This window comes from Rhinopithecus roxellana, chromosome 1 (assembly GCF_007565055.1).
Source record: "Rhinopithecus roxellana isolate Shanxi Qingling chromosome 1, ASM756505v1, whole genome shotgun sequence".
Classification (NCBI taxonomy): Eukaryota; Metazoa; Chordata; class Mammalia; order Primates; family Cercopithecidae; genus Rhinopithecus; species Rhinopithecus roxellana.
Genome location: NC_044549.1, coordinates 19,083,053 through 19,105,530, shown reverse-complemented (window position 1 = coordinate 19,105,530; position 22,478 = coordinate 19,083,053). Strand labels below are relative to the sequence as shown.

Genomic DNA, 22,478 nt, shown 5'->3' with positions numbered 1-22,478 from the left:
AGTTTTTTTTTTACTACATGTGGCACTTTACTGGAACTGCTAAAAAAAAAAAAAGACATTTTAGATGCATTTTTCTATTTGCCTTGATCTTGATTCTGTTATTGTTCTACAGTGAATGGGTGCAAGGAAATTCAAAGACAGGTACATTTTTAAAAATGGTTTTTGATTGGAACCCAGAATTGTATATATTCCCATCTTCTTCCTTTCTAAAGTTCATAAGGAAAGCAAACAGGAAAAAAATTACATGAAAAAACATAATGTAAATATATCTTATAATGTAGATATAACTTTTAATTTCTAAAAATGTGCAATTAAAAATAAAATAATATTAAATGTATTGGAGAATTTGGTATTGATGGAAATTCTAGTGTGAAGGGTTGTTTCGTAAGTACATAGTAAAAACAAGTTACAACATCTGAGTATCTAGATTTTCAGTTATCGGTTTGATTTTAAATGCGCTATAACTATAATGCCTTCCGGTTGAAACTAGAACCACCTTTAACAAGTTAAGCTAGATGCCTCATTTAACTTTGCTTTTAAACCTAAATTCCATAATCTCCACATGGTTGCACAAAATCATCTTTCATATTTGTGAAAATATGAGGCTAGCTACCGTTTCTCAAACAGCAGAGTAAGAAGCAGAAGTAGAAATTTAGCTCCATTAATTAATTAAGGATTTATTTTACCTACTCATACAACAAACAAGCATAAACAGAAATTAGGAAACACCAAAGATGCAGCGATAAACCAGAAATACGGTTGTGTGGTTGGTGAAACTGGGTGTAAAGAGGCCGTTCAGGTCCTCTCTCAGGGTGATCGAAACCACAAACACATAGACACCTCCAGGTTCACACTAGGTTGGTCAGTGAAATGCGTCCTGAGTATTTTCTAGGCATTCTGAAGACTTGAAGGGTGCAAGTATCATCCTCCTTTGCAGGTCTTCCCAGAAACATCCACCTCCTGAGTCATGACGACTTGTGTATGATATGAACCCAGGCCTGGGAATCTACTGAGCAGGGCTAAATAAGGATGCCCAAAATACTAGCCCTGGCAAATCTTTCCTAGTCATTTGGTGGTCAGTCCAGAGCTTCTCAAACCTGCTGAAACGAGCAGGAACACCTATCTCTATAAATGGCTTATCTCTATTTAGAGGTAGCCTCTAGGGTTAATCCAGGAGCTTTAAAAGCTGTTTGTCTTTTTCGTCCTTTTTTCCCGGTCGCTGCTCGCTGTCCCGGTCCGCGCCTGCTCCCTGCGTGCCTTTTCGCCATGCCTCCGAAAATTGAGGAAATCAAGGACTTTGCTCACAGCCCGACAAAGGATGCCAAATCTGTTAAGATCAAGAAAAATAAGGACAATGTGAAGTTTAAAGTTCGATGCGGCAGGTATCTTTATATCCTGGTCACCAGTGTCAAAGAGAAGGCAGAGAAAGTGAAGCAGTCCCTGTCTCCTAGTTTGGCAGTGAAGGAGCTGAAATAAACCAGCCACACTGACTGGAACTGTATTAGAATATAAAAACACAAACAAAACAAAACAAAAACAAACAAACAAAAAAGCTGTTTTCACTAAGCTTACTCAAATATTGTAGACGTTTAACGAATATTTGCAAATACTAATAATTTAATGATTCTTTCCTAAGCCTCAGGTCCTGTGCTGGGCATTGTATATGTATTTTCTCAATCTTCTCAATGATCATGTGGGATAGATGTTACTGTCAACATCCATATTTTGGAGAAAAGACAACCGAGACTTAAAGAAAGTTAATTCTCCAAAGTCACAAAACGAGTATATTCAAGTGTGCTACCATGGCAGTCAGTTACTCTAATATCCAAGTTTGCTACCAAGTCAGTTACTCTCTCTAGTTCTTTTATCTGTGGACTGAAGTTGTTTCTTCTTTACTCTCCTTTAAACTTCTCTTTTGCCTGGTTTACTGACCACAAGATCTCAGTGGAGAGGTAAATCCGAAAGTAGGGGATTTCTCTCTTTTTTTTTTTTTTTTTTTGCGACGGAGTCTTGCTCTGTCGCCCAGGCTGGAGTGCAGTGGCGCGATCTCGGCTCACTGCAAACTCCACCTCCCGGGTTCAAGCGATTCTCCTGCCTCAGCCTCCCAAATAGCTGGGACTGCAGGCGCCCGCCACCATGCCTGGCTATTTTTTTTGTACTTTTAGTAGATGCGGGTTTTCACCGTGTTAGCCAGGATGGTCTCCATCTCCTGACCTCCGAATCCGCCAGCCTCTGCCTCCCAAAGGGCTGAGATTACAGGCATGAGCCACCACGCCCGGCGGAAAGTAGGGGATTTCTAATGAAGGCTAATGGATGAAGACGTTTCCTGGAGTATAAAGGCATTTATGCGTCTTACTACACACTGACAATTTGCCTGTGCCCCTCCGCCACTTTCTCTAGTTGGTGCCTCTGACAAATTTTTTTTGATTGTATGCTGTATGTGAAAATCCAGAGTCATGTTAGAATATATTTGGCTACTAGCTTATTATGTGCTGCATATGAATATCGGTTCACTCAGGTGAAAGAAATGTAACTACACTTAGAGAAACATATCATGCCTTTAATCTGTCCAAGTGGTAGAAATTTAGTATCACCTTGAAGCTCCCATCTTTCTCCTGTGCTAAATTACAAGGCATTAGGGGACAGAGTGGAGGTTTGAGAGACCCTCTGGTCCTTTAGTCAGCTTTCTCTGTAGGTTACTGTTGAGAAATCCACCATTTGCTGGTCCCAGGGCACGTTAATAGTTCCACTCATGTTATTGTTAAGATGTCCCTGCTTCCTGTCCATGAATTTCTGTGTTAAACCTGAGGGCTCAGAAACATTGTTGCCTGTGTGCCACACATCATCTGCAATCTCCAATGCTGTCCATGACCTTATCTGCTTGAGTGATGTTCCCCAAATTTCAGTCTTTTTCCTACTATACCCACAATTTTTTATTCATTTTTTGACATATCTGGTATTCTCAGTATTATTAACTTAATATTTTTTAAATTAAATGAAAAAAATTTAAAAGGAACAACATTACTGCAGTAGAAAACTAGTATCACTTGTCATAAAAAATAGGCAGCTACAAACACACATTTTATGAAACCCAAATAATGTCATTACATTCTTGATGGATACTGTCTGCCAGGTCACATCCTTCTTAGCCTAAACTTATGCAATAAAACGAGAGGGACTCTGCTCCAATGGGAGGGATTCTGGGAGAGGGAAATAAAACGGGTCAACGTTTCACAAGTAGAATCCCGTTTTTGTTCATTTATACTTAAATCTAGAGGCAGGGTGGTGTGATAGGGAAAGCACAGGCCTAAAAATCAGACCTAAGTTATACAGGTCACGATCATTGACTAGAGGTGACCGGAAACCGGTCCGCTTTACTTTCTGGACCATTGCTCCTTCCTCCCTAAAATGCAAGAATCCAACAGCCTTCCCTTCAGCGCACGGGCTTGCCCTGAGGAGCTGAACTACATCTCCCACAATGCCCCGCGCGCGGCGCCAGCATGCCTATCGCCGCCTCAGACAGCTTTCAGTCTGTCCCTCCTACAACTCCCACAAGGCCCCTCGGTCCCGGGCCGCGGCCCGGCCCGGAGTGGGGGCGGAGGCGGAGGCGCGGGAGTTATGGAGGGGGCGGGCTCTGCAGGGAAGTGCGTCAGAGGAGGCGCGGGGAGAGTAGGGTGCTGTGGTCTGAGCTAGAGGGTGAAGCTGGCGGAGCAGGAGGATGGGCGGTGAGTGAGCGGGACCTGCGTCGCTGGGCGGGGGTCGCGTCGCGGTTCGATGTTCCCGGCGGTTTGAAGAGGGGCCCCCTTCCCGGGCGTGGTCGGGACTGGGCGGGTTCCGAGCGGCGGGTTTGTCCCTGGGCCGAGCCCTCTAGGGCGGGGCCTGGTCGGGTACCGGGGGACTCTGGCTGGGGGCCGCGCACGGCTGCCCCACCCCAGCCCTGGCCTTCTCCGGCCCCGCCGTGAGGCCCGGGAGGTGACCGCTCCAGGCGTCTGGCTTTGAAGAACCGCCGTTCCCAGTGCTGGGACCCTTTAAGGTCATTTGAGAGCACCAGGATGAAGGGGGGATTTTTAAAAAATCAAAATGCAAATCCAACTTTTTGAGTTATCGTTGTCATTGCCCTTATCTTTCCTGAGTCACTTCCAATTTTCCAAACTCAGCAACCCCAGTTTGCGAGTCTGTTTTCGTGCACCTTTGTAAGGTCTTTGGTGCGGTCACGGTGTATACTTGCCGTGTAGTATTTGGCTCAGCGCGATCCGCCTTGAGTCATTTTACCGCGGCCATTTACTACTGCCGTTGAGCCCTGTCCACGCCTTGGGAGTGTTGATATTTTGAGAGTTTTCTGTCTGGCTGAGGAGGGATCATTTAGTTTTTGCGGACGTATGTTGCACTTAGGGTTTAGGGAGAGAGCAAGGTTTCAGTTGAGGAGGTTCAGAAGTATAAGGACTAGGGAGAGTAGATAGGAGTGTAGCATTTGGCAACGTAAAGAAGCGTGGCTTAGCTTTAATGGATTAGGGAGAGATTGCTATCTAGCATTATTATATGTTATTGTTCTCTTTGCTATTTTATACACCTAGAACAACCTTTCCCTCGGGGTTAACAAACTTCTTCAACTCTGTTTTCCGTGTGGCTCCTGACTCTTACCTTTGTTTTAGGAGGCTTCCCTCTTCAGAGGAAACTGGGAGAAGCCAATTTCCACTGCTTTTTCCTGTGTCTTTTTAACACTCAAACCCAGAACACTTAATCCTCTGCAGCTCGTGCAGAAATTCAGTCTGTGATTTAAAATGTGTGCACGGTAACACTGCTGACCATGGGCATGTCTGTTGTTTGTATCTGTAATGTGTATGTCCATTTCAGTGTTGTCTGTTTTAGTATGCAGGTGATAGACTAGAGAACAAGACCTCTGTCTCCGTAGCATCCTGGGTATGTGAGCATTCAATAAGTACTTTTATGAGAATGAGTTTTGTTTTAAGCTTAATTAAAAACATGCTTGCTTTCTAAAAAAAACATTCTTAATGGTTATATGTACGAAGGGATGGGGAATTGGGTAAAGGGTGCATTTGGAATAATTCAAAATAGTCTTTCTTATTTGTGCTTTAAGACTAACTTTCTTCTTTCTTCAACTTTTAAACAGAGCAGTCTGAATGCCAGAATGGATAACCGTTTTGCTACAGCATTTGTAATTGCTTGTGTGCTTAGCCTCATTTCCACCATCTACATGGCAGCCTCCATTGGCACAGACTTCTGGTATGAATATCGAAGTCCAGTTCAAGAAAATTCCAGTGATTTGAATAAAAGCATCTGGGATGAATTCATTAGTGATGAGGCAGATGAAAAGACTTACAATGATGCACTTTTTCGATACAATGGCACAATGGGATTGTGGAGACGGTGTATCACCATACCCAAAAACATGCATTGGTATAGCCCACCAGAAAGAACAGGTATTTCTCTTCTTTTAACTTCTCTCTTCTTTACCTGATTAATAATAGACAAAACGACCTAGTGATTGCCCAGTTACATGTAAGCAGGTTTATTGGTTCTCTCTCTCCTTAAAGAAATAAATCATGTGTATTTTCTCTTTCTACTGCCTTCTCTCCCCAACTTCTTTGCATTACCATGGTACTCATCAATATTGGTTGGATGAGGAACTTTTCTTATCTTGGGAAAGCCATTAAAATTTTTTTTATTTACTCACACATTAAAATACTTTTTATTAATCTAACACATGTCATAAAGAAATAGTTGGAAAAGTACATAGAAAGACTTTAAAAATATTTGGTAACTAGTAAAAGGACTACCATCGAAAATCAACTCAACAAATTGTCGTTTTATGGGTTAGCTGTATTATAATACATATCTATCATTTACCCCTATGTCTTCGGGGATATAATTTGACCAGCTCGACATTTAAATCTGTGTAATTATGAGACTGTTTTACAGCAATCTTGATGCAGAGTTTGTAGGTTACGAAATTGGTATTACAGAAGTATAAAACAAAACAAAACTAAGTTTTTCAGGTTTATTTTGCAGGCATTCTTATTTAACACTTAAAGATTTTAATTTCCAGTTATTAAAATGGTAGCCTTAGAACTCTTTGTAAGGAACAACGTTAATGACTACTTCTGTTGTCCACTTAGTGGGGAAGCGTTGTATTCAAATCATAGCAGAACAGGCTTGTGTTACCATAGATCAAAAGGATGATAATATGTCACTGTATCTGGGAGAAAAAGGAGGTAATTTGGAAGGAAAGGAGAGAAAGTTGGTTAAAATTCATTGTAAAATGTTCAGTTTGACTTGTGAGGTTACAGGAGCACTTGATATTGGAGTGTTACCATTTAGTCATTCGTTAAACAAATAATTTATTGCATGCCTCCATGTTCCAGGGCCTTTTAGCTGGGAGAACATCAGGAAAGAGAACAAAGTCCTTATTCCTGGGGAGCTAGCATTCTAATAAAGGATGACAGGCAATGAACAGAATGTAACAGTATAAACAGAATAAACAATTATTTAGTATGTTAAAAAATGACACGTGCTATGGCAAAATAGAACACAAAAGTGATTTGGAAATATGTGGGAAAAGGAATATTGGTGGCCATAGGTTATGATTTTCAATAGGATACTTAAGGTAGGTCTCATTGAGAAGACACCACTTGAGTTAAAGACTGTAGTTAAAGACTAGACAAAAGATTTGGCCATATGGGTAAATGGGGAGGAAGTCATTTAGGTTGGAAAGGACATCTACTGCAAAGGCCCTATGGCAGGAGCATGCCTGAAATATTCAAGGACCAGTAAGGAAGCCACTGGGCTGGAATGGAGGGAGAGACGGGAAGTTGGGTATATTGTCAAAGACCTACTTTGGGAGTGGTACTGGGGCAAGTCCTGGAGAACTGTAGGTATAATGAGAACTTTGGCGTTGATTCCAAGTACAATGCTGAACCATGCTTTGGTCATCCTGGTTGAGAACAGAGGCAGCAGACAAAGGTGGAAGCTAGAAGACTATGGTTAGGAGGCTATAGAAGTAATTCAGGTTAGGTGATGGTTATGACTCACACCAGAATGGTAGCACTGAGCAGCAGCTGGATTCTGGACATAGTTTGAAGGAAGAATTCCTGGGATTTCCTGATGGAGTGTAAATGTACAAGAATTCTCTAAAGTTTCTGGTCTGAAGAACTGGAAGGGTGGAGTTGGCATTCCCTGAGATGGGGATATGGTTGGTAAAGCAGGGTTGGATGAGAAGATCAACATTCCTATTTATTTCTGTCTTTGTTCCCTCCCCTTCTTCCTAGGCTTTCTACATAGCTATTCTGCCATTCATTTTACTGCTTCTACTTTATTTTTCTTCCCTGTGTCTATGTCTTCACTTGCCACTGAGAACCAGTGGCATCTATTGGACATCTATGAAACCTATGTGTCAGTCAGGGCCAGAGAAGTTGCTGACCCCTCTGGAAACATCCTTTACTTTTGACTTCAGAGAATAATTACTGAAAGAGATTTTTGTTAAATGTTTATAATTAAAACAACAGGCAATTGTTCTTGTTCCAGAGTCATTTGATGTGGTCACAAAATGTGTGAGTTTCACACTAACTGAGCAGTTCATGGAGAAATTTGTTGATCCCGGAAACCACAATAGCGGGATTGATCTACTTAGGACCTGTGAGTATTTGATTTCACCAGGACAGTTGGGGGAACAAAGATAATTTTATTTGTCTCTTTTTGGACTATGTTTTTGGAATAAGATGAGTTAGTAGATTGTGCCAACTTGAAATGAGATCTCTAACAGTATCCAATGAACTCTATTCTGTTGATATTTTAGAAGGTGGATACTTGCTTACCAAATTTCAAATGATTTGAAATTGACAGGGGCAACTACTTCATTGGATGATGAGATCTAGACCTTTAAAAGATGTTATTAGTGGGCCCATTTAATAAGAGGAAATTTAGTTGAGATAACTTATAAATTCCTCTACTTGAATTAAACACTTTCCACTGCTTGAGTTCAGATACGTATATGTGAAAAAAGTTGACTGCAAGCTCTAAATGAGTCAGTGAGTTGTCAGGCCTGCCAGAAGTGTTTATCCAGTCTTAGGTGATAGTAACTAAAGGGCAGATGTCAAAAAATATGAAAGTATTTATTAGGAACAGCCTATTCCTTGATGATCAGGCAGCCCATGAAATACTGTCTTCAGATTTGAGCCTCAGTTTTCAGGGCTATAGGGACTTGCCCAGAAGAATGACCATGTTTGTAAGAGAAAAGGGTGAATAAGGTGTAGGTATTCAGTTTTATAAAGAGAATGTGTAGCAAGCAGTTTATTACTAGGAGAGTTTGAAAAAAGTAAGCTTGAAAAACACTTAAGAAGTTCCAGAAAGCAAAACCAGCACCAAAAGGTAAAGTTTGGTGAAGATTGATATGAATACATTTCTAATAAGGAATATTGTCTGAAAATGGAATGGCATTTTTTGTAAGGTCATCAGGTTTTCTTCCCCTGTTGCTGAGGGATTTATGATAATTAAAACTACCTTTAGATTCTCAGCTTTGTGCTTTATGTATATTCTTTCAACAGCCCTATAAGACAGGTCATTTATAATTACCATTAATTTACCTGTTATTACTGCCTTTAGATCCTGTAAAGACCTAGATATTGTTGGTAGGTAGAGTCAGACTGATATTTGTATCAAATCCTGGCCCTACCACTTACTGTGTAATTTTTACAAGTTATTTATGACTCTTGCCTCAGTTTCCTAAATTACAAAATGGAATTAATAATAATACAGCTGTAGCTATGAGGGATTGGATTCAGGATCCCCTGCTAATTCCAAGGTTGCTAAAGTACCTTATATAAAATGGTATAGTATTAGCATATTAACCTACACAATCCTCCTGTATACTTTAAATCATCTTTAGATTGCTTATAATACCCAACACAGTATCAATGCTATGTAAATAGTTGTTATACTATATATTTGTAAATTTGTATCATTATTTATTTTCTGAATATTTTTAACCCTTGATTAGTTGAATCTGTGGATGCAAAACCTGCAGATATGGAGGGCTGACTGTACCTACTTTCTAGGGTTGTTGGGAGGATTAATACAGAAAATGTGTAGACAAACATAGCATGGAACATAGTGAACCCTCAGTAATTGCTACCTGTTAGTGTCCTTTTACTTTTATCAGGACAAGGTTAGCATCCTTTTGAATATTGTGCTTTAGAAAAGAGGCCTCAATGTTAAAATACTTTCTCACTTTTTGAGAAAAGATCTAATTAGAATATGAAAGAAATTGCCATTGTGGGGAAAGTGGTCTGAAATCATGGTAACATTTCTATTCTTTCTTTTTAAAAATCAGATCTTTGGCGTTGCCAGTTCCTTTTACCTTTTGTGAGTTTAGGTTTGATGTGCTTTGGGGCTTTGATTGGACTTTGTGCTTGCATTTGCCGAAGCTTATATCCCACCATTGCCACGGGCATTCTCCATCTCCTTGCAGGTAGGTTTTGTCACCATAGTTACCTTTTAGCTTCTTCCTGTCTCTTTAGAGACCAAAGAATTATAAATCTTAAATGTTCATGTATTAACTGCCCTGTCTCATTGCCTGAAAAACTCTTTACTGTGCTTTTACCCAGCCATGTTTTGTTTTGTTTTCTACATTTTCCCCCAAGGTCTGTGTACACTGGGCTCAGTAAGTTGTTATGTTGCTGGAATTGAACTACTCCACCAGAAACTAGAGCTCCCTGACAATGTATCCGGTGAATTTGGATGGTCCTTCTGCCTGGCTTGTGTCTCAGCTCCCTTACAGTTCATGGCTTCTGCTCTCTTCATCTGGGCTGCCCACACCAACCGGAAAGAGTACACCTTAATGAAGGCATATCGTGTGGCATGAGCAAGAAACTGCCTGCTTTACAATTGCCATTTTTATTTTTTTAAAATAATACTGATATTTTCCCCACCTCTCAATTGTTTTTAATTTTTATTTGTGGATATACCATTTTATTATGAAAATCTATTTTATTTATACACATTCACCACTAAATACACACTTAATACCACTAAAATTTATGTGGTTTACTTTAAGTGATGCCATCTTTCAAATAAACTAATCTAGGCGTAGACAGAAAGAACTGGATAAAGACTTGACACAGATTTATGAAAGAAAATTGGCAGTAGGAATGTGACCCGAAACAAGTTGTGCTAATGTCTGTTAGACTTTTCCGTAAAACTAAAGCAACTGTATTTGTTCAACTAAAAACTCTATATTAGTTTCTTGGGGAAACCTCTCATCTTTGTCAAAACTTTATGTTCACTTTGCTGTTGTAGATAGCCAGTCAGCCAGCAGTACTAGTGCTATTTTCAAAGATTTAAGCTCTGTAAAATTGGGAAATTATCTAAGATCATTTTCCCTAAGTGTTGACACATAGCTTCATCCGAGGTGAGATATGGCAGCTGTTTGTATCTGCACTGTGTCTGTCTACCAAAAGTGAAAAATACAGTGTTTACTTGAAATTTTAACTTTGTAACTGCAAGAATTCCAATTCAGCTGGGCGAGGATTAATATTACTATTATTATTTTTAACTCTCCATAGGATTTTCAGTACTACCAAATTGTTTTGGATTTTTTTATTTCCTCTTCACATACCAGGGTTATTAAAAGTGTGCTTTCTTTTTAACATTATATTACAGTTACAAAGTAAAATTCCCCAACTGCTATTTATTTGTTCCAGCCCAGTACCATAAAGAACGTTTCACCATAATGACCCCTCCAGAGCTGGGAAACCTACCACAAGATCTAAAGTTTTGGTTGTCGATTAACCTCCAACTATGGTCTTTATTTCTTGTGGTAATATGATGTGCCTTTCCTTGCCTAAATCCCTTCCTGGTGTGTATCAACATTATTTAAATGTCTTCTAATTCAGTCACTTTTTTTTATGTCTGTAAACATTGAACTTTTAAAAAATCTTATTTATTTATTCCACTACTGTAGCAATTGACAGATTAAAAAAGTAACTTCATAATTTCTTACCATAACCTCAATGTCTTTTTTAAAAAATAAAATTGAAAATGAAAAGAGACTCAAAGAATTGTATGTAGAGTCTGAATTGATTTAAATCTCAACACTTTAGGATAAAGAAGTAGAGGGAATCTCTGGTTGACTGTGGAAAGTGCGTCTTGCTGTACGGGGCTGTCATGTCCTGTGTTTGGGTCTCTTGTTTTATCTTCTGGAAAATGTGGGAACCCCTTCCCCCTATTAGAAATAAGAAAATCTTTATCTTTTATTTTTCAGAATTTTAAACTATGTTCTCAAAAGTAGTTTTGTTATTATTACATGTCATACTTAATGTGGCTAGTTTTCTGTAAAGTCATTTAGTGGCTGTGGATGTTTGTGTTCTATAGTAAGTAACCAAGTCAGCTTCTGACTTAGAACAAAGCCAGCATTACTCAGTAGCCAATTATTGCCTGTGAAATGGCTGGTTACTCAGGTTTCTATCTAATCTTAATTCTTGAAGATTCATTACCCTTCAGTCCCTTCTGTGGAAGGTGGAAAAGGGAAAAGCTAAGTGAACAAACAAAACACCTTTGGGAATGGGATAAGAAAATTTTTGGCAGCATGACATTTTTGTATTGGTCGGTTATTTTAAGCTATGTCCCTGCTTCTTACTACCCCAGAGTTACATGGGAAGCTGGCACCGTAACACCTGGTGCTGCATATGTGTTGTAGTTGGTATTTTTAGCATGTTGCAGGGTAGCTGAGGTTATCTTTCCTGCAAATACTTTTTTCTTTGGAATATATAGGGCTGCATTGTTTCATTTAATGTGAAGCTGATTCTAATCAGGTTGTACTGTATGAAACTGCTCATATTCAAGCATTTTTGATCAACCTAATAGATAAAATCTGGCAAAGCAGATCCTATTAAATTTAATCTTTGAAAACAACTCCGAAGTAAAAAATTAATTTTCAGATTTTTCAGAACGAAAATTTTTTTTTTTGAGACGGAGTTTCGGCTCTTGTTGCCCAGGCTGGAGTGCAGTGGTGCGATCTCAGCTCACCACAACCTCTGCCTCCCGGGTTCAAGCGATTTTCCTGCCTCAGCCTCCCGAGTAGCTGGGATTACAGGCATGCACCACCATGCCCAGCTAATTTTGTATTTTTAGTAGAGATGGAGTTTCTCCATGTTGGTCAGGCTGGCCTTGAACTCCCGACCTCAGGTGATCCACCCGCCTTGGCATCCCAAAGTGCTGGGATTACAGGCATGAGCCACCGTGCCCGGCCTCAGCATTAATTTTGTGGCAATTTAAGAAATATGTTTGAAGACCTTAATTCTAAAGCTCCTAACTAAATGATGGGGGTAAATATCCTCTATGATTTTTAGCATAAGACTCATTTCAAAATTTATTAAGTATAGCCATAAAACACTAGAATTTAGTACAACAACAACAAAAAGGAATTCCAGAAGAATTTATTTGTTCAGATAACACTAAGTGTGCCTTCTGTCTGCATCATATTACACTAGGATTTCAAATTCATAATGTAATGGGAATGCGTTAAAATTTTATCTGCTGTAGTTTGTGTGTGTGCGCGTGCACATGCACACGTGCATTAAGGATAGAGTTGACAAATCACTCCTAGGTGAACTCATTTAGTCATACGATTTGAGAAGAACGAGATGACCACAAATCTTATCAATTTAGTTTGTTTTTCCATTCCAGAAACATCACCAAATTGCAGACTAGCACAGTTAAAACCTATAGACCCTGTCATGTTCAATTGACTGTAACATAGATAGATCAGGTCATTTTAATGTAAAATTTCACCAAAAATGGTAACGTGTTAACCTAATCTTGCTCATTGCAAAACTTTCTTTTTTGTGAAATGGAGCCTCACTCTGTCACCCAGGTTGGAGGGCAGTGGCTCAATCTTGGCTCACTGCAACCTCCACCTCCCAGGTTCAAGGGATTCTCCTGCCTCAGTCTACGGGGTAGCAGGGATGACAGATGTGTGCCACCATGCCCTGCTAGCTTTTGTATTTTTAGTAGAGATGGGGTTTCACCGTGTTGGCCAGACTGGTCTCAAACTCCTAACTTCAAGTGGCTCACCCACCTTGGCCTCCCAAAGTGCTGGAATTACAGGCGTGAGCCACTGCACGCGGCCTGATTGCAAAACTTTCTCGAATTCTCTAGCAGCTAAAAGAGCAGTTAATGGGTGCAGCTCTGAAGATGCAAATTGTTATTCCACAGGCTTAATGCAGCTGTGTCCTGGCATAGATGGGTGGAGGCTTTTGTCCTCCTTTCAGCACTCTTCTCAAAAGGAATAATGATTCATACCTTGAAAAGCAAGCAATAAACAAGGAAACTAAATTATTTTGCTATTGCTCATCAGGTGTTCTTTTACTCCATAGTAATAAGATATGCTTTTCCCTGGGACCAAATTATATGCCATCATCCTGCCGATTCATAATGTGAAAATGCTCAATTGTAAAAAGAATAACAGAATTATTATTTGCCCTATAGAAGAAGTTACCATATAGTCATTACATTCTCTTCGATGCCAGAATTTCTATTACTAGCATTACATGTATACAAATATATGTTATTTGACATATAAACATTTACATACTTTCAGCAAACTTTTATAAAAGCAAGATCCAGTTTATATTTGTATATTTGCAAAGGTTTAGAGATGTGAAATGAGATTTTTTTTTTTCTGCTGTACACCTTTTAAAATAGCTGAGTTACTAAGTAATGTGTCATCTTTACTGGTCCAGTGTTAAGTGTCTCAGTATGTGAGCTTTACCTCACCTGTCCTGCAGCCTTTCAGCCCCTCCCAGCCTTTTGTTCGTTTTTTTCCACCCTTGGCTTGTATTGTCATTGTATGTTCACAAGCATCTTTGGTTCTCTTGCTCCCACAATTTCCCATGACACCTTCCTTCACAATCCTTAGCCCTATCTTCATAGACTGTGCTGTCCAGTTTTCTTAATCTTCAGATATCAAGGATGGCTGTTCAGAACTACTAAGTTGATTCTATAAAAAAATTATGCTGTATGACTTCAACTGCTTTATAATTCTAAGCATCTCTATTGATGTTTTAACACCTTGCCACACATTTTCCAAGTCTCTACAAATGTTAGTTTTTGGAAACCTTTATTCTTCCTGCTTAACTTCCATGGAAGGAGTTTATGCTTTCTTTTAGAAGGGAATACTGGAGTCAACTCTTGTAGTATCTCTAAGCCTTATTTGCTTCTCTCTATAAAAGAAGAATGTATTATGTGGTTGGAGAGATTGCTGGAATCAGGGCATCCACAGGAGCAGCGTGGCATATGGTGGTTAAGTATTTAGCTTGGGAGACAGAATACGAACTTTGTAATCCCAGGTCTGTCTCTTGTCTCTCAGCCTTTTTCCAAGCACCACTTTTCCCATCTGTGAAATGCTGTGATTATCATGTGTCTCTTAGAGTTGTGATGAGGATTATGCAAATTGCTTAGTATAGTCACTCAAAAACCGCTAGTTATGACTGGCTGCATTATGAGGGGCTGGGGTTGCCAAGCCTATAAAGTGGTGGCTCTTAGTCTAGGCTGCACATTGGAATTTCCTGGAGAACTTAAATGTTTTTGTTCCAGAGAATCTGATTTAGTTGGCCTGGGCTATGGTCAAGTCATTGCAATTTTTAAAACCTTTCCAAGTGATTCCAGTGGGCAGTTATGTTTGAAAGCTATGTTTAAAAGCAAGAAATAGGATTCTGTCTCTCCTAGGCAGATTATGAAAGAGATAGTGGGCTGTGGAGTAAACAGACCTGGCTCGGTATCTGCCTTCTAAAAGCCGTTTCTCTACTGTGCTTTCCACACTCTTCTGTTGACTGGCTCTTTGTGACAGGTCCCAATCCATCACACCACTGATGGTTGGAGATATGTATGAAGAGTCTTCCCCGCAGATCCAGTGCACCCCTGGTTCTCAGGTTCAGATTTGGTGGGATGTAATAGGAAGCCTTGCTTGTTTTGGCTTCAAGTCCAAATTATTTTCTCTAATGAGGTACTTTCAGGGACCCTGTAATTTGAGGTCATTAGGCCTCTGTAAAGAAAGTGAATATTCTGATCCCTGTCTGCTTCATTGTGTTCATACTCGTGGTTAGAACTAGGAAGGAAAGAGGCATGCATGAGTGATTGATGTTAACTTCTACCCAAGCTAGAAATTCTGAGGATGAACATATAATAGCATTGTCTATAAAATGGGATATTTTCTGCCTCAATAGGTTTTTGTGATGGTTAAATAAGAAGGCATACGTGTAAGTGGTTAGAACAGCTCTGGAAACATAAGAGCTCAAAAAGTGTGTGGTACTGTTATTTGGAGATTAATGCAGTGCACGGGAAGGAGGCAGCCTTTGCTTGCCCTGTGTGGTCCAGCTCCAGGGCATGCAGGACTCTGATCTGTTGTGGTTTACCACAAGGCTACACTCCAATGGGGATTAGAACTGGGGCTTGTGTTACATTATTGGAGAAGTCTTCTGTTTCCAGTAAAGTTTTGTTTCAAAACAGAAGGAACTTCATTACATGGACTTTTTAGCCATACAAGCCTCTCAAGGTGGAAGAAGTTTTACTTTTAAAACTCACATTTTAATCTTTTTTTTTTCAAGTAGGATGGCAGTGGGGTGGAGCTTTTGGCCTTTCAATAATTGTGCTATTGGTAAATCAAGATAAATGCATCAAAAACCTTTCTGTTAGTCCATTTGTGATTCTGTAACAGAACACATGAGACTGGGTAATTTATAAATAATAGAAATTTATTTTTTATGATTCAGGAGGCTGGAAAGTCCAAGGTGCCAGCAGATTTGGCAATTCTGATTCCAAGACAACACTTTGCATGCTTCATGCTTCAGAGGGGAGGAAAACTCTTCCTCACATGGGAGAAGAGTAGAAGGGCAAAGAGGGTGAGAGAGGGCCAAACTGTACCAATTCCATCCATGGGGGTGGAGCCCTCATGGCCTCATCACCTCTCAAAGGTCCCACCTCCTGATAGTGTTACAATGGCAATTGAATTTTGACATGTGTTTTGGAAGGGGCAGACTTTCAAACCATAGCACTGTCTTTGTGTTGTTTAAAATTGAACTCAGGTCCATCGAGGGAAGTGGAAGAACTCGGATTCCTGTGGCTTGTTTGCAGGCTCCTGAAATCACCCTCTACCACATGCAATCCAATTAGATTTGGATGGTTCATTTTAAATTCTGAGGGTGGAAGTAGATTTCAGGGATCCACACTATGGTTCCACTGCTGAGTAATGGTGGGTATTATTCATGAGCACTTAACAAGATGCCAAGTGGCACTTGTTACCATGGACTTAAAGGAGGATTCAAAGATATGAAAGATAAGACATTACCTAAAAAATTCTAGAGAGAGTTCCAACACTTGACACTAAAACACCCTTGTAATGGTTAATATTAAGTGTCAACTTGATTGGATTGAAGGATGCAAAGTATTGTTCCTGGGTGTGTCTTTGAGGGTATTGCCAAAGGAGATTAACGTTCGAGTCAGTGGACTGGGAAAGGCAGACCCACCCTCAGTCTGGGTGGGCACAATATAATCAGCTACCAGGACAGCCAGAATAAAAAGCAGGCAGAAGAATGTGGAAAGACTAGACCGACTGAGTCTTCTGGCTTCCATCTTTCTCTCGTGTTGGGTGCTTCCTGTCCTTGAACATCGGACTTCAAGTTCTCCGGCTTTGGGACTCTTGGACCTTTGACCACCGACAGAAAGCTGCACTGTGGGCTTCCCTACTTTTAAGGTTTTGGGACTCGGACTGCCTTCCTTGCTCCTCAGCTTGCAGACAGCCTACTGGGGGACCTCACCCTGTGACCATGTGGGTCAATACTTAATAAACTTCCCTTTATAGAAACATCTATCCTATTAGTTATGTCCCTCTAGAAAACCCTGACTGATACAGCCCTCAAGGACTAATTTAGAGCAGCAGTACCCAATTTATCATCCTAAACTTTCACCCCAGGCCTTGCACCCTCCACCTAAAACTCCCCAACCCCCAGGCATTTCAAATAAGATGTCTGGGGGAAGGAAAGAGAGGGAAAGGCCTTGAGCCTTTGAGTGGGGAGTGCTGTGGTCTCTCCCTCTTCACCACAGAAAGTTAGGTGTAGACTCCGTCCTATGCACTAGACACTATTCTAAGCGAACAAGTAGAGCTGCTCTGTTATTAATTCCTGACTTTAACATCCACAGAACTACTCTGGATTTAAACAGATCTGTTTGCAATCCCAATTCTGTTTACTAGTTGAGAAACTTTGGGCAAGTTCTATCATTCTTTAGTTCTCAGTAGAATAATAATGCCTATTTTTCATGTTAACTGTGAGGCGTATAAGGTAATATATGTAAAGTGCTTAGCATGGAGTCTGGTACATTTTAAGCTTTCAATAAATGGTAACCGTTATTAATCTTCAGATGATTTCAAATCTCCAACCCTGCCTTCTCTTCTAAACTCCAAGTTCCTAAGTGCCTTCAAGACAGCTCCATTTGAATATTTTCATGATACCTAAAATGTAATATGTTTAAATTTACACTCATCTGTCTTTTCGTAGCTACACCAATTCTCATTTGTTTTACATGTTTTCCCATCAACTAGACTTTTAATGTTGACATAATCTTTGACTCCTCCTGTTCCCTGGCCCTCTATATCCAATTAGTTATCAAGATTTTTTGATTCTATTTCAGTAATGCCTATCTCACTGAAATTCTGTGTAGTCACCTTAGTTCAGGTTCCTTCCTGGATGATGACAGTAGACTCTCTGCTGGTCTCCTTGCCACTAACTAGCTCACCTGAAACCCATTTTACACATCCTGCCAACCTAATTTGCTAAAGCATAGATGTTATTGCATCAACCTTTTACCCCAAAACCTTCAATAACTCTCTCCTGCTTAGAAAAACAATCTAGAATAAAGTCTAGATTTTGTCTAACATCAAAGCTGTAACATTGTCTAGCTCTATCTTTGGATCTTTTTCTCTGATTCCTTTCCTTATACTTTAGTCACAGTGATTGTTACTTATACCCAGTTTGGACTTTCTTATATCTGTGATTCATCTTATATTGTCTTTATTTATGGAATGCTATTCTCCACATACTCAAATCTTGATCTGTACCACTTCACTGCAGTTCCAGTTGCAAAAATCATGATCACTTCTTTACCAACTGAAATAACTGAAGACTCGTCTCAAATGTCTTGGTCTTCTGAATCCCTGTAGCATTCTGAGTAACCCCCTTCTTGCTGCTTTTGCCACTTTCTACTTTTTGTATAACAGTGATTGTTGTGCATATCAACCTTCCTACTAGAACTTATTGCCTATTTAATCTTTGTATCCCTCCAACATCTTCCACATTGCCTTGCAAAGAATAGTCCCTCAATAAATGAGAGAGTGGCTTCTGAGTTATAATCCTTGACATTATCAGAAAGCTGCATTGTAAAATATATACATGAAACTAGATAAACTAGGGAAGAATTAGAATTGATAGACAAGAGCTCAAATTGAACACCTTGAAGAGACTAGGCTATGCAATGGGTCCTTCAAGGTAATTTTGAGATTTACACCTCCCCCACTTCTTGCCCTGGAGCTGGAAGAAGAAGAAAGAGAGTTTGGTTGTTTGTCTATTGTGATATCACATCCACAATTTTACCCAATCACATGGGCTTTTGTGATTTTTGTTCACTTCATATAACGTGCTTATACTAGAAAATGTTTAAAGATTTTTGATGACATAGTTAGAAGATAAAAACTCAAAGCTGACCACTGTTGGCAAAGTTTGATGAAATAAATGTATCCTAATCTGTATTTAAACTATGAAGTAAAATGCTACAATGAAATCAGAGTATTGTTAGTTACAAGTTTAAGAGATGAATGGAGGGGAACATAAATACTTTAACAAATCTCAAAATGATGATGGCTCTTATTTCAAATGCACATTCATCAAAAGGTAACTTTTCATCAAGAGGAAACTTTACCATACATTTCTAATCTGTCCTGGTTACCCCCAAATCTGCCCAATATTATACAGTCTGTCTTGATTACTATAGTGGTGCTCGTCTTGATTAAAAGTAGATTCTTAACAGGCAATAATTTATTTCTTTCCACAGGAAATTACTCAGATTCTTGGCTCCATGAATAATTTTAACGATCTTCTACATTATCCTTGCTAATTACTCATTTCTCAGTAATCTTTTAATTTCATCCCATGATTCTAAGGATAGCTTCCAAGCTCTTTAAATGGCCTGAAAACTCATTGGCAATTTTTATACTTCAGACACACTGAATTTTTAGTTTTTCCATTGGGCCATGACTATGGTAGTTTAAAAACATGGCCTTAAAATCCTTTGATCAGTCTTGCATTGAGATTCCCATCCCCTTGAATGTAGGCTGGCTTGTGGTGGTTTTGACCAATAGAATGTGCCTGAAACGACACTCTTCTCATGAGGTCATAAAGATCATGGGTCCTTAAACCAGTTCTGGAACACTCAGTCATAGAACACTCCCACTCCAAACCCAGATACCATGCTGTGAAGTCCAGGCCACATGGAGGGGTCCTGTGTAGATGCTCCAGCTGAAATCCCAAGCTAAGCTCCCAGCTGATAGCCAACAGCATTTCCAGCCATGTGCGGGAGCCATCCTGGATGTCCAGCCTTAACGAGCCTTTAGGGGACTTCAGCCACAGCTATTATCTTACTACATCCTTGTGAGACTCTAATAAAGAACCAACTAGCTGAGCCCAATCAACCTATAGAACTGATAGAAATAAAATGAATTGTTGTTTTACGCTGCTATGTTTCGGGGTCATTTGTTATGCAGCCACAGTATCTGCAGCAATGCCATTTCCTACCACAGGCTTTCTCACGTTTTTTTTTCCCCTTTTTTCTGAATAGCTTTTTCTGACCTTTACGCTCCTGCATCCCACTCCTTTTACGCAGGTAACTCTTATTTTTCAGATCAAAACGTAATATTTGCTACTTCAATCAAGTTTCCCTAATTATCTATTTTAGGTTAGTTCTCTTACATTTCATCGCACTGTGAAGTTCTTGAATGTGGTAGTTTATTGACTGCAGTAGACAGTTAAGTCCAAATATAAGAGTGATTCCACTTGCTACTGCTCCTTTGAGACTCTGTAGATCCATTTTTTCTATACTGCCATAAAATCTAAGGTAGGGTTTTTAGTCATTTAATAATTAATTAGCCAGGCATGGTGGTTCATGCCTATAATTCCACTTCTTTGGGAGGCTAAGATGAAAGAATGGCTGAGGCCAGGAGTTTAAGAGCAGCCTGGCCTTTGTCTCTACAAAAAATTACCAAAACAAAACATAAAAAATTAATGAAGTAACCCCTTTTGAGGTAGAGAAGCACTAAAAAGTCAGTCTAATAATCACACTCCAGTTCAATTAGGGAGGTATAAAAACTCACTATTCAATGTTAAAACTCTTCTCTCCCTTAGCTTCAGTTTGCCTGTCATTGGGAGGCTCACAGTAGGGGAGGAGGCTTTCTCAGCCTCTTCTCTCTGTCCTCAGTCACTGACTGTTTCTGATCTCTCTGTGGTCAAACCAGTGGAAGAGTAGATTAGGGCAAGTATATTTCCATTGTGGCTGGTACTGTTGTCATCTGAACCTGGAGCCATGGAGAGCCCATGCATAATGCCGGCTCTTCTCTTTTTAGAGCCATTCTGTGAGTTTCTCAGAGACTTTTTGCAGATCTTCAGACTGCAGCTTTGCTAACATGTAAAATCAACATCTGTCCTTCAGGGGGCTGCCCCTCAATCCCATTCCTGGCAGGCTGGTTCCCCTCTTTTGGGACCACACTGAAGAATTCTCTTTGGGTCTGGGCACAGTGGCTCACGCCTGTAATCCCAGCATTTTGGGAGGCTGAGGCAGGAGGATCACTTGAGGCCAGTAGTTTAAGACCAGCCTGAGCAACATGGCAAGACTTTGTCTCTACAAAAAATTTAAAAAATAGGCATGGTGGCACATGCCTGTTGTCCCTGCTACTGGGGAGGCTAAGGCAGGAGGATCGCTTGAGCCCAAAATTTGAGGCTGCAGTGAGCTATGATCTTAGCCTGGGTGACAGAGTGAGATCTTGTCTCTAAAAACTTTTTTAAAAAGAAAGAGTTCTCTTTTATTAGGGCCCCAGGCCAGCTCCTTCTCTTAGGAAGACTTTCAACCCACAAGAATCATGAAGGATTAATGGATATCTAGACAGTGGGAGTGCTGGTCTCTCTCAACTCACCTTGGGGTCTCACTATTTCAGGGCTGTCTAATCAAGCCCTTTCACCTTTGGACCCCTCAAAGGGGAGTCATATATTCTTCCATGGGTTTCCAAAACTCCAGGGGACATGTATCAAACTCTCTGAGTAAAGACCCTCTCAATTGGGTAAGTAGAGTGAGCAGAGACAAGCTTCCTCATTGCAATGGGTGGGACTAGAGGAAAGCCCGTAAGTCGTTCTAGAGAATGTCTGTGTCTGAATTCTCCAAATTCTGATTAATTCCCGAGACTCATAGTTAGTTGAGGGGGATAATGAATCAAAGGTCACAAGATAGGGTTTTAAACCACTCTCTGAAAATCCTGCACAGGAGTTGGTGTCTTAATTTGGAATGTGGAGCTTCTGATAAAACTAAATTGAGATGTCAGGAGAAATTGCACATAAATCTTAAACATTTATTAAATTGTAATGATTTTAGTTTAACATCTTCTTCCCAAGACTTTTGTAAGACCCATGACAGAAGAAATCTTGACTGACTTTACTCATAGTGTGTGGTGTATTTTAAAAATGCTCAGTATTTATTGAATGATAGATGAATAAATAAATATATTTAGATTATGCCACTGGCATTTCGTTGTCTATGAACTAATTATTTGGTTATCCATAATACACATATTTCAAATGTAAAAGTACATAGTCATACTCATAATTATTACATTTTGAGCTTCATTGTTTTCTAGCAGTCCTTAAACAAATAAGTTACTTTGTTGGTATATATTTTCTCAAGGAGAGTAATCAATCTTTCTATCTCAAAAATAGTAATTTCCCTTTAAATAAGGGTTATGTATTTAAATATGAAGTTAAATAGAAGAAAACATTGAGAAGGGAAGTATTGTGGATAAGGTTCTACTAGGTTTACTATTGGTCAATTATATTAAATGTGCTATAAATATCCTACACCATTTTCTTTTGTTTTTTAATAGCCTGCATTAGATACATTTCTATGAGCAGGGATTGTGCCTATGTAATTCTCTTTACTGTGTGTGTAGCCCTTTATCATTACCCAAGCGATATGATTTGGCTGTGTCCCCACTCAATTCTCGTCTTGAATTGTAACTCCCACAATTCCCACGTGTTGTGGGAGGAACCCGATGGCAGGTGATAGAATCATGGGGGCAGGTCTTTCCTGCACTGTTCTCGTGATAGTGAATGAGTCTCACCAAATCTGATGGTTTTAAAAATGGGAGTTTCCCTGCACAA

At 39.7% G+C, this 22,478-nt stretch overlaps 1 protein-coding gene and 1 pseudogene across 5 annotated transcripts in view; both read left to right on the top strand.

Annotated features, from left to right (window-relative positions):
• Positions 1-1,266: 1,266 nt before the first annotated feature.
• LOC104654530 lies at positions 1,267-1,516 on the top strand (annotated as a pseudogene).
• Positions 1,517-3,505: 1,989 nt separating this feature from the next.
• CLDND1 (claudin domain containing 1) overlaps positions 3,506-22,478 on the top strand; it is a 28,191-nt gene continuing 9,218 nt past the window's right edge. The window contains exons 1-5 of one of the 5 annotated variants that reach the window (XM_030939990.1): positions 3,506-4,033; positions 5,132-5,441; positions 7,543-7,653; positions 9,347-9,484; positions 9,657-11,069. In XM_030939990.1, the coding sequence (XP_030795850.1) occupies positions 5,150-5,441; positions 7,543-7,653; positions 9,347-9,484; positions 9,657-9,877 (762 nt within the window). In that variant the 5' untranslated portion in view covers positions 3,506-4,033; positions 5,132-5,149 and the 3' untranslated portion in view covers positions 9,878-11,069. Of the gene's footprint in view, positions 4,034-4,334; positions 4,921-5,131; positions 5,442-7,542; positions 7,654-9,346; positions 9,485-9,656; positions 11,070-22,478 lie in introns of those variants that run through there. The other 4 variants (XM_010353732.2, XM_010353733.2, XM_030939992.1 and 1 more) reach the window with 4 other exon arrangements.